General features: G+C 55.2%; 4 protein-coding genes across 4 annotated transcripts; 1 reads left to right on the forward strand and 3 right to left on the reverse strand.

The window, feature by feature from the left end:
• Positions 1-1058: 1058 nt before the first annotated feature.
• pteN (Phosphatidylinositol 3,4,5-trisphosphate 3-phosphatase and dual-specificity protein phosphatase PTEN) lies at positions 1059-2932 on the reverse strand (the record flags this gene model as incomplete). The annotated part of the gene is made up of 2 exons (XM_037323115.1): positions 1059-2769; positions 2835-2932. 2 exons carry the CDS (start codon positions 2930-2932, stop codon positions 1059-1061), a joined length of 1809 nt encoding a protein of 602 aa, XP_037177484.1.
• An 868-nt stretch (positions 2933-3800) lies between these two features.
• On the reverse strand, positions 3801-4950 carry POM33 (Nucleoporin POM33; the record flags this gene model as incomplete). Its single annotated transcript, XM_037323116.1, has 4 exons — positions 3801-4354; positions 4408-4631; positions 4796-4811; positions 4881-4950. The coding sequence occupies 4 exons, from the start codon at positions 4948-4950 to the stop codon at positions 3801-3803; spliced, it is 864 nt and encodes a 287-aa protein (XP_037178664.1).
• Positions 4951-6207: 1257 nt separating this feature from the next.
• alg9 (Alpha-1,2-mannosyltransferase alg9) lies at positions 6208-8195 on the forward strand (the record flags this gene model as incomplete). The annotated part of the gene is made up of 4 exons (XM_037323117.1): positions 6208-6275; positions 6352-6553; positions 6670-7089; positions 7140-8195. The coding sequence occupies 4 exons, from the start codon at positions 6208-6210 to the stop codon at positions 8193-8195; spliced, it is 1746 nt and encodes a 581-aa protein (XP_037178665.1).
• A 425-nt stretch (positions 8196-8620) lies between these two features.
• Positions 8621-10661, reverse strand: CGCA056_v007870 (putative amino-acid permease; the record flags this gene model as incomplete). Its single annotated transcript, XM_037323118.1, has 8 exons — positions 8621-8860; positions 8923-9338; positions 9398-9661; positions 9713-9895; positions 9952-10139; positions 10197-10324; positions 10379-10449; positions 10514-10661. The coding sequence occupies 8 exons, from the start codon at positions 10659-10661 to the stop codon at positions 8621-8623; spliced, it is 1638 nt and encodes a 545-aa protein (XP_037177928.1).
• Positions 10662-10984: the final 323 nt, after the last annotated feature.

Here is a 10984-nt window from a genome sequence, read left to right on the forward strand (position 1 = left end):
GATGTAAGCTCAAGCAGCATACCTTTTTTGAATAGGGATCACGAACGATATGTAAAGGCTCGCAATCAGAAGCTCCTCAAACATCCGCTGATTCAGAGTCTCTACTCTTCGCAGCCTCTCCGAGATCGCGCGTTCTTGTACTACAGACACCGCGGCGTTGTATAGCCGTTTGATGGGTCTTCCCTTGGTAGATACATGGCCGGAAACTAACGGTTCGAGCAAATGTTGAGCATCGTTCAGAGCGTCTTGAAGCTTGTTGGCGCAAGCCATCAAGCGAGGCAGAAGCTCAGATCCGATAAGCGGAGAAAGGTTGTCATTGAGCTGGTGGCAAAAGAACTGAACTTTCTGTGATGAACTGTTGACATCGTCCAATTGACAGGCGGTCTTCCTCGGAATTTCCTCAAGTTGCTTGACGAGTCTGATTGTCTTGATAAAAGCTCCTGCGGCAAATCCCACAAGCTGAACTGAGGCTGCAACTCCACCGAAGACGCTCAGAGGATCAGCCATAGCGGGAGTCGAGATAGACGGCGGTCAACCTAGGCTTTGGGAGTAAGATGATGAGACCATGGCATTGCCAGTTCTCGCCTCTGGAAACGAGGGCCTGAAATACGATCCAGGCAGCAGTCTCCGACAAACTGAAGTCCCTAAATGGGATGGTGCTAAGGCGACTCGTATTGGTTGAGCCTGCATGTCTGCCCTGCCATCTGGCGTGGCGGATGCTGAGCTGAGATTGGCAGCAAGACCCATCTGTTTTGCTCCTCTAGCATGGGAGCAAATACCTGTACTGTCAGAGAAAACCTTCACGCTACACAACATTAAAGGAATTCTTGGAAATATGCGGTGAGACGTCCTCCACCTTTCTCGTCATCGTATTGGTCTCTTTTATCAACACCCGGTCAACCTGGAGTATGAGACCACCATTACGATGGCGACTCTTACTGTTCAACACCAAAGTGGTTGAGTAAATAGGCATAAGTATTTATACAAATTGAAAATCTACAACCACAGCGCTCCTTCCATATCATGGTATTATCCCGATGCATGCACCCATCTCTCGTCTACTTCTTGATCTCAGTGCTCCCAGCAGCAGTCGTCCCGCTCGCTGTATCAGGAGAATTCAACAACTCTGGGCCCGGCTCAACCTTCTTGTTAACGCTCTCAGTCGCCACCTCCTTCTCAACCTTCTTGACATCAACATCCTCCGCCTCAATCTCTTCTCCATACGGTCCGCTGGTCTTCACACCCTCCATAGAATCAGTCTCATCTCCATCCTTCACGACACCGTCCTTGACACTGCTCGCCCGGCTGACGTCCGCGCTGTCGGGACTCTCCGTCCTTAGGCCGAGATGCTTCTCGGCTGTGGGATCCTCCTTGTTCCCGCCCTTCCAGTCAGCAGCCTTCATCTGCGGCACCGGAGACCCTTCTGAAGGCTGCTGGACGACATCACCCTCGGCAGGGCCGACTTCATCACCGCCGTCCTTGGCGCGGTGGGAGTCCGCAACTCGCCAAACGACGGCAATCTTGTCGAACCCGCGGGATCCCTTCCTACTGGATCCCTTGATACCGTCCATTGCGTCCCACTCAATCTCGAACACGCCGCTGGCGTCAGGCTTGCCGTCTTGCTCTGGGCCGTTACCCTCAAAGAAGACGTTGAACCAGACGTGAGCCACCGCTGTGACCATAGTCAGACCCATACTAGCGGACGTCCTGTTCCTTCTCTCGACGGAGATGTTGACATCACTGTTCGGGATGTGGATAGCCTCCTTCGGCTTGAGGATAACGGCCATGCCACCAGGCTCTCCTTCCTCAGCATCTTCCTTGCCATTCGCCTCCGTCTCGCTCCTCTTCTGCTGTCCAGGCGCCGTCGGGTCCCTGATAAGTGACGTTGTCTTGGCGTTCCTCAACTTCTTGCTCTTACTCCTCGACACCCCGTCTTCCTTTGTCTCCTCCTTCTTTCCACCATCCTTTGCGTGGTTGGTATTGGCATGCTCCGCCAAAGGTGCTTCCGCGGGGGCCTTCTCCGTAGGCTTGACTCCCACGCTGGCCAAATCGGTCATCATACGACCGATACCCCCTCCACTAGGTGCATCTCCCTCGATAACCACCCTCTCGCTCTTCTTGAACGTGTGAAACACCTTGATCTTCTTGCCTTCGTCCTTGAAGCCCTCAACATCAAACTTGACGCCGCTACGCAGACCCCAGACATGAATCTCCATAATTTCAACAGCGCGATCCACATACTTCTTGCCTCCTCTAGTCCAGCGGTCCACGTACGTGATCGTGCGCAGTTGACTCGGGATAGACACACCAGCGCCGAACTTGGGCCTCATCCTCCGCTCAGTAAACCTCGTCAGCGCCTCCTCTGGCTTCCAGCCACACTCCGAGATCAAGTAGCTGCAAGAAACAGTCCCGCTGCGACCCTTGCCAGCCTTACAGTGCACAACGACGACTCTCTGATTATCGCGTCCCTCGACCTTCTTACCGTCAGACTTGCTGACAGCCACGTCGCCCTGCTGGAGGTCGCCGCCATTGAGCCAGTTGCGCATGCTCGCCATGATCATGGGAATCAGGCAGAATGGCGGCGGGTGGTGGTCGGGCCAGGGGTAATGCCTCACGCGCCCGTAGACCTCCTCGTCGGGGTACCCCGTTCCCTCGGCGCGGAACTCCCATATCGCCCAGTTGTCCTTGTGTTTCTCGTCGAGGAAGGTGACGAGGCGGTCGAGCGGGTTTCGGTAGGCTCTTTGGGGATACGTCCCTGATGGACCGGAGCTGATTCGCAAATCATCATCAGCTTCTTGTGTCCTGCAAACATTGTGAGGAAGAGAACAACTCACGTGGCAATAATGTTGGATGTGACATAGCACAAGTCCAAGTCGGACTCGGCGTGCCTTGCGCGAGGCCCCGCGACGATTTGTCGCAATAGAGAAGCCATTTCTCGAGAAGAAAAAAAGAAGAACCCGAAACCTTGAATGCGACGTGGAACTTGGATTGGAAAGCGGAGCAAGGTTTAGGACGGGGTCGCGCGCCAAAAATAAAAAGGTTGTTGCAGTGCAGCTGTATTAAATGAAGGGCCTAGGGAGGTGCAATCCAAGTCGAAAGGCCTCCTGACGTTTTGCGGGTGGTTCCTTAGCTGCGCCTGCGCCTTGGTCGCGTGCAGCTTGTCGAGGCTTGACGTCGGTGTGCGCGACGGCTGCGCGACGTCATTGATAGTGGGGTGAACCAGGGGAGGGAAAGGCCGAGCTACGCCACTTTGGGTGTGGCTAGGTGTCTAGAGCGTTCGTTTCCCGGGTGCTTGGCGACATGTGCTTAGCCCTTGTATCGGTGTTACATTATCATCGCCCACACACATCGCAGCGCGAAGCAAACGGTGGAATGAATACTTTAATCATGCGGGTTTTGATGTATTGCGCAAACAAACTAGTAGACAATGGCCAGAGCCAGAGAGCGAAACGGGAAACCTGAAATCATAGTGTAATGCAGAGCGCAACCCGGGGTTCGTCCAGGTCCTATACTCGCCGACACTCCAAAAGCCAGAATGAGTCGCGGAAAAGCCGTTTGAACAATGGTCGGCCGTAAAACATCTCCTCTTCTTTCCTTTCCGTTGCTACCTTGTATCCTTGCCCCTGAACCGTTTCTTACATACTCCCATGGAAGGAAACATTCTTATCATGGCTGGAGTTGCAGCCTGGCCCATCGCATCGGCCGAGCCGGTACTGATGCAATATCGTATAATTAAGATGTGTGGGCATCATGCACCAGTCGTAGGGACTGGTGTGCATCCTGCCTGCCAATTTGAGCTCTTAGGAGGTCTTCTTGGGGACGGCGGTACCGCTGAGGTAGCGGTTAGGGTCGGTGTAGGCGTAGAACTGGCGGGCGCCTCCCTTGACAGTGTCCCAGGCCTGGCGAGCGGCAGGGGGAGTACCCTGGTTGCCGACGGCGGAGTCAACGCGGGACTCGAACATGGCGAACGAGTTCTGGACGTGAGAGCTCTGAGTGAAGCGGGCACGCAGGAAGGCAGTGTAGATGGCAATCAGAATCCAGGAACGGCGCTGGAAGGTGATGGCAGAGAGCAGAAGGCGAACCCAGAGGAGGATCTCAAGGGAGGAGACCACGGACATGGACGCGTCGTAGTACTCCTTGACGAAAGCGCCAATCTTGTCGGCAATGGGGTTGTGCGCGTACTGGGGCTTTCCGCCGGGAGAAGCGCCAGCAGCCGGGGCGATGGGCTTGGGGGGAGTGATGGTGGGAATCACGTTGGCGCGCGTGTAGGTGGCGACGTGAAAGACGGAGTAGATGGCGTAGGGAAGCATAGCCAGGGGGTACTGGGGAGAGAGGAGCCAGACCAGGGACATGACTGCAGATTCCAGTTAGCCGCAGCGACAAGACGGAGAGAACGAAGAGACTTACCAAGGTACTGGACATTCTCGTCGGCGATGAGAGCCAAGGGGCTCTGGGGCGCCTTAGCTCCAGCCTTGCTGCGAGCTCTCAGGGTCTTGTAGACGACAATACCGTAGGTAAGGCAGGCGGAGAGGAAGGCCAATCGGTAACTCCAGCGGGCGACTCTGCTGTAGTAGTTGAAGGTAACGTAGGAGAAGGAATAGCGAATAACGGACAGGATCAGAGTCAGGTGTCTGGCGAACGCGTTGTTAGCAAATGCTGAGCCCTGGAAGAAGTTCTCATCGCTAAAGATGCAGCCCCGGTACCCTGACCTCCTCCGCAGGCGCGACCAGCATGTTCTTCGGGTCGCAGGGATACGGATGAAGCTCGAAGGTCAAACGGAATGATCTGTACGTACCCGGCAAACCAAGCGACTGTTTGAAGATAGACGGTTAGCATATGCCGCACTCAGACATGCAGACGGGAGTTTGAAATCGACATACATTGCAGGGTCTGGGCGAGAAGCAGAAGCCTCTGGGTGAGAGGGACGCTGGCGGGCGGAGGGGGTGCCATCTTGCAATATTCTTCTGGCGGTGGGCGCGATAGGCGTGAAATGCGGTATACAGCTGTTGGTGCTGATAATCAGCAGGTTCGCAAAGGATGATGGGATTTGCGACGCAGTGCAAAACTCTGTGTCGTGTGTCTTTTTCCTGGTGGTGTTGGAGTTGACTTTGGAAAGCTGGCCAGAATGCGCAAGAAGTTGAGGTGATGGCGGGCGGTGGAGTGGCTGGTTAAGGTGGAGGTGGAGGAAAATGGAGCCTGGACTCAGGCAAGCGGTGGTCGGTGCGTCAGTGCGTCACTGCTTCCTTCTCTGTGCTTCCCTTTGGTCGGGCCAGCTGCTGCCCTTATTTCTTCGCTGGACGCTGGAGTGGCCGGGAGCGCGCTGAATTGACACGGAATTGAGAGGGAGGGGTCATCGGCGGCGGGAGGGAGGAAAGGTTACAGTGACCCCGGCAAAGCAAGACAGCGGTACGACGACCAACCCAGCTGAACTCCAGTCCAGGGTCCCGGGCACTTCAGCGGCAGATCTGCGGACTGTTCCCTCGCTGAGAGGTGAAGGGCTCCAAATTTTATGACGGCCTTGGACAGGGCTCTTTGCTGCGAGAAGTGTCACCTGCGAATCATCAATGCGACAGCTCTCACATGTCATTTTTTGCGCATGGAAAGATGAGCCTTCTGGTCCTTTTATTTTTGTTTACTTTCCATCATTTCTGCTCACCTTGACATCGACAAGCTTACACATGTGAGCCCTGTACCTTCAGGTAAAGGGAGACATGAGACGACGGAATAGAATCCGTGCTCTCTGGCTGCAGCCCAGTATCAGCAAACACCAGCCGCTAACCAGTGCGGATGGCCTGATGCGCTGATGGGCGCGCATCTGCGAGACGCTCTTTCATCACCACCTGACGCTAAATCCGGACTTCCCTGTTGGTGTCAAGCCACAATCTTCGGCTTGTTTCCTTTCGTCATCATCACACCCTTGGTCTGTGCGCCAGCTGCAGCTCCGATCCACCAGCTTTGGCCAATCCAAATTCTCCGCCATCATCTTGCCGTCAACACTGTACGCTACACGCCTAAATTTGGAGCTCAATACAGTGTGGTCTTTGTTTTCAGAACTGTCCATCTAGACCCCTGTCAATTGAGAAGCTGTGGCGTCACAGCTCCCCGAAATCTGAATTGTTGAGATTTGGGGCTCAGTGGCATCACCACCTCTGATCGTCTCGACGGCCCGTGTTGTTTCGCCCACTCCGACCGTGACAACCCGCCACGATGCCGCCAAAAGCTGCTCCTCCGCAGAGGGAGTTCGTCCACCCTGAGGCCGGCCATGCCAGAAAGAAGTAAGCTGTCCAATTCAATCCCCAGCTGCTTGCGCAGCCACTCCTGCGACGCCCACTAACAAGACCCTCGCGATAGGCCGCCCAGCCCTTTCGCCATCGAGCCCATCTCAGCCTTTTATTGCTTCCTGGCTGCCAACATAATCTCCGCCCTCTTCGCCCCGATCCAAGACTGCGACGAGACATTCAACTACTACGAGCCCACCCACTACCTCTCCCACGGCTACGGCCTCCAGACATGGGAGTATTCTCCCACATATGCCATTCGCAGCTGGCTCTACGTTAGTCTGCATGCCATTGTCGGCAACATCCGCCGTCTGCTGCCCCAGTCTACCAAGGCAAGTCCAATGCGTCGTCCACGATATCAGGCCTATTAGACTCGTACTGACTGGCCCAGGTTGGCGAGTTTTACTTCATTCGATATGCTCTGGCCTTTGGCTGCGCCTTGTGCCAGACTCTGCTGTTCCGTGTCATCAGCCTCACCCTCAATGCGCGCATTGGTCTCTTCTTCATCCTGGCCACGGTCTTCAGCGCAGGCAACTTCCATGCGAGCACCGCCTATCTGCCCTCCAGCTTTGCCATGTACATGGCCATGCTCGGCGCTTCGTCCTTCATGAACTGGCGCGGTGGACTGAAGACTGCCCAAGGAATTTTCTGGTTTGCTGTTGGAGCTGTCGTAGGATGGCCTTTTGCTGCCGCCCTTTCCTTCCCCTTCCTCATTGAGGAGGCCGTCTTCGCTGCGCTGAGTGACAAGGATCGTTTCATTGAGGCTATCATCCGCGTCGTCAGGGGTGTGATTGCTGGCTTGATCGTAATGGTAAGCCTCTTGTTGAGATCTGTGGTGTAAACCGTATCTAACACATCTAGTTCTTTGATGGATGCATCAACACCTTCTTCTACAAGAAGGTCGAGGTCGCATCTTGGAACATTGTCAAGTACAACATCTTCTCGGAGACCGGTGGCCCAGAGTTGTACGGCACTGAGCCTTGGGACTTTTACTTCCGCAACCTCGCCCTGAACTTCAACATTTGGTTCATCTTGGCTCTTGTCTGCCTCCCCCTTTTCGTCCTGCAGAAGCTGGTTTCACCTTCAGGACAAGGCTTCCAGACAGGCTTGCGCGCGCTGGTTTTCATCTCGCCTTTCTACCTCTGGCTTGGCATCTTCACCCTTCAGCCTCACAAGGAAGAGCGGTTCATGTACCCCGCGTACCCTTTTCTTGCTCTCAATGCTGCCATATCCCTACACATCATTCTGGCGGCTCTTGGCAACTCGGACCCCAAGACTCTTGTTGGCAAGATTCCTGCCAAGCTCAAGCTTTTCACCGTCAGTCTGGTGCTCCTGCTGTCCTTCGACATCGGACTCTCGCGCGTCTACGGTATCTGGTCCGCCTACTCTGCCCCGATGAGGCTCTACTCGCCACTTGGAGCGGGTGTCAGCGGTCAACAGGGGCTCGGCCTTCGTGGTGATAACGTGTGCTTCGGCAAGGAGTGGTACCGCTTCCCATCTTCCTACTTCCTGCCCCGCGACATGCACGCCAAGTTCGTTCGCTCCGAGTTCCGAGGACTGCTTCCTGGAGAGTTTGCTGAAGCTCGGACTGGCTTCGGTTTCTGGAGCGGTACTTGGATGCCCACGATGGGTATGAACGACAGGAACGAGGAAGACATGGGCAAGTACGTTGACCAGAGGACCTGCGGATTCCTGGTCGATACTCAGTACCCCGAGCGAAACGACCCCTTGCCGCCGAATGAGCCCGACTACAATGCCGATGAAGAGCACTGGGAGGTTGTGAAATGTGTTCCGTTTCTGGATGCGGCCAACACACACTACCTCGCCAGAGCACTCTGGGTTCCAGACCTGCCCTTCATTCCCGAAAAGTTTCAACGCAAGTGGGGCCGCCATTGCCTTCTCAAGCACAAGAAATGATGGATCCCAAGAGCTCAAGCAAGGCCATCTACGTACCCAAAGTCGGCCTGATACCCACCATTCCAAGGCGCTCCTTGCCCCGTTGGACAGCTTCTAACGGGCGATTAGACGAGGGCGGCAACTTAACAAGTGAATACTGGCCAGGCTGCCCAGGCATTTTGGCATGCTCGTGCATCGGGGTATCAAGTTCACCTGAAGAAAGGTCGCATGAGATTGACATGCAACCAGCTATCAGACCCTGAAGATTGGAAAGGGAGCCTTGATGCACGCCTGCAAAGGTTACACGCCTGAACAGCGAAATATGCCTGGTTACAGCCGTTTGATACCACACAATGAAAGAATTCAACACACTCAGTCTACCTCCCACCTGTGATGCTAAACTTCCACACTAAGGTTTACAGCAACAGTGACCACTTAACATGACCTCAGAAGAAAAACCCCAGGATTCGCTTCCACATCGGAGTCTTCTTCTCAACCTCGTCAACTTCATAAACCTCCAGCTCCTCCTCCCGCCGCCTGCCCTTGTCCAGGTCAACACTCCGCAGATCAACTCCAAAGCCCCAGTCTCTCGTATACACCTTCCAGAAAAGAAACAGCGCTAGCGTAATCGGCGCCGCCATATAACTCTGGAAGAACGACTCGGCATTCGGGCTTCCGCCAACCGGCTAATCCCCCAACGTCAGCAACACAACCCCCCAAACATCTCACAAGATCACAAACAACTTACGTATAAAGCCGAGTAAAACGTCGCGCTCAGCGAACACACCACCAGGAACACGCCCACATAGCTCCCAGCGACCCCCAGCGCAGAGCGCCAGGGGATCTCATCCAGACTGCGGCCCTGCAAACGCCACGCCTTGCGGAAGCGGATGTGCGCCAGCATGATGCTCGCGTACGCGAACTGGCCCGAGAGGCCCGTGACGGCGAGCAGCCAGCTGAAGACGGTCTTGCCGTCGGCGGCGATGGTGATGAAGGAGATGAAGCCGAAGGCGACCTGCAGCGCGACGCTGTAGATGGGGCGGCCGTCCTTATCGACGCGCGCGAAGATGGCGGGCGCGCGGCCTGATTGGGCGAGGGCCTGGAGGACGCGGGTGGAGCCGTAGGTGCAGGAGTTTGCAACGGAGATGACGGCGAGGGTGATGACTTTCATTCGTGTTGTTAGCTTGTTGTTGATGGGAGAAAAGGGGGTGAGAGGGACGCACCGCCGTTGATGATGTGAGGGAGGACCTCGATCCCGGCCAGCTGGACCGCGAGCACGAACGGGGAGGCTTTGGTGTTGGCTCCGCTTGCGCCGAGGAGTACATCACTGTCCGACGGGACGATGAGGCCCATGATGAAGATGTTGAGGATGTAGAAGAGGGTGATACGCCAGAATACCTGTCGGGAGGCCTTGGGGAGAGTCTTGCGGGGGTTGGCTGCCTCGGCGGCAGCGAGGCCTACCATCTCTGTCCCGCCAAAGGAGAATGCTGTCGACTGTTAGGCTCGAGCATATGGAAGCATGAAGGGTTTGGGCATACCGGCTGTCACGAAGACGGAGCAGAAGCCCTGGAATCCGTTACGGAAGGCGCCCGGGTCGTGCCAGTACTGGGCTCCGATGTAGCCGCGGGGATCAGTGGGGACGCCGCCTGTGTTAATGATGATTCCGAGGATGATGAAGCCGATGCAGGCTATGATCTTGACGATGGCGAGGATGAACTCGACTTTGGGTGGCCATTAGCGTAGGCTGCTGGCCCAGCAGGGAGTGTTGAGTACATACCTTCGCCATATCCTCGAACACCAAAGACTTGAATCACGATCAGCAGAGTCATGAAGACAGCACACCAGACTCCCGGGCTGACCTCCTCTCTGCTTTTCCAAAATTCTATAGTGATGCCGGCGGCGGTGATCTCGAAGGGCAGGGTAACCATCCAACCGATGGAGTATTCCCAGCCCATTGCAAAGCCCCTTATTCACCAGTCAGCTGCATCGAGACTTGAAGTCATCCCCCGAGGGCGACCTTACCAGGCCGGATCGATGAATCGCACGGCATATTCGTAGAAGGCACCGTTTACTGGGTAGATAATGGCTAGTTCTCCGAGGGCTTGGACAGTGCACATCATCATGCACCCAATGATGATAAAGCCAATGAGCTAATCGAATTCGTTAGTTCGTCACACATCAGGACTGAGTTGATATCACCGTACCAGAGCCGCCGGACCACCAGTCCTCAAAGCTCCTCCCGTTCCGACGAAGAGACCAGCACCAATGGAGCCTCCTGAAATTCATGAAATGCTATGTTGAGCTTCATCAATGATATCGATTTGCCAGAGTTCACTAACCGATGGCAATCATCTGCATATGCCGCCCCTTCAACGCCCGCGATAGGGGACGATGTTGCGATAAGGAGCTCTGCTCCCCCTCGCCGTTACTGGAGGTCGGCTGGACAGCCTCATCGGCAACATCCAGCTTCTTTTCGTCAACTGCCATGTTGATATGACGCAAATTTCACTAAAAGTCAAAGAAGAAACAAGAGTCTGCTCAGAAAATAACAAGCATCGCCCAGAACTTGGCGGCTCGGTTTCAGTTTTATTCAAGTCTATCAGCTATCGTACTCCGTCGTACAGCTATTGCCCGTCGCACAGTTCCAATGCGACTTTATCTTTCATCCCAGCATTCGCGCCCCTGAAATGCGGGTTGGACGTATGCTCGTCTGATAGAGACTCGGCCGATCTCTTATCACAAGAGGTGATGTCGCGTCTGTTGGTTCAGTGGCCGGGGTCCGGGTTGCCGTCTTTTCCCCTGATGATAGC

The sequence above is a fragment of the Colletotrichum aenigma genome (assembly GCF_013390185.1).
Source record: "Colletotrichum aenigma strain Cg56 chromosome Unknown KSG_Cg56_contig05, whole genome shotgun sequence".
Lineage (NCBI taxonomy): Eukaryota > Fungi > Ascomycota > Sordariomycetes > Glomerellales > Glomerellaceae > Colletotrichum > Colletotrichum aenigma.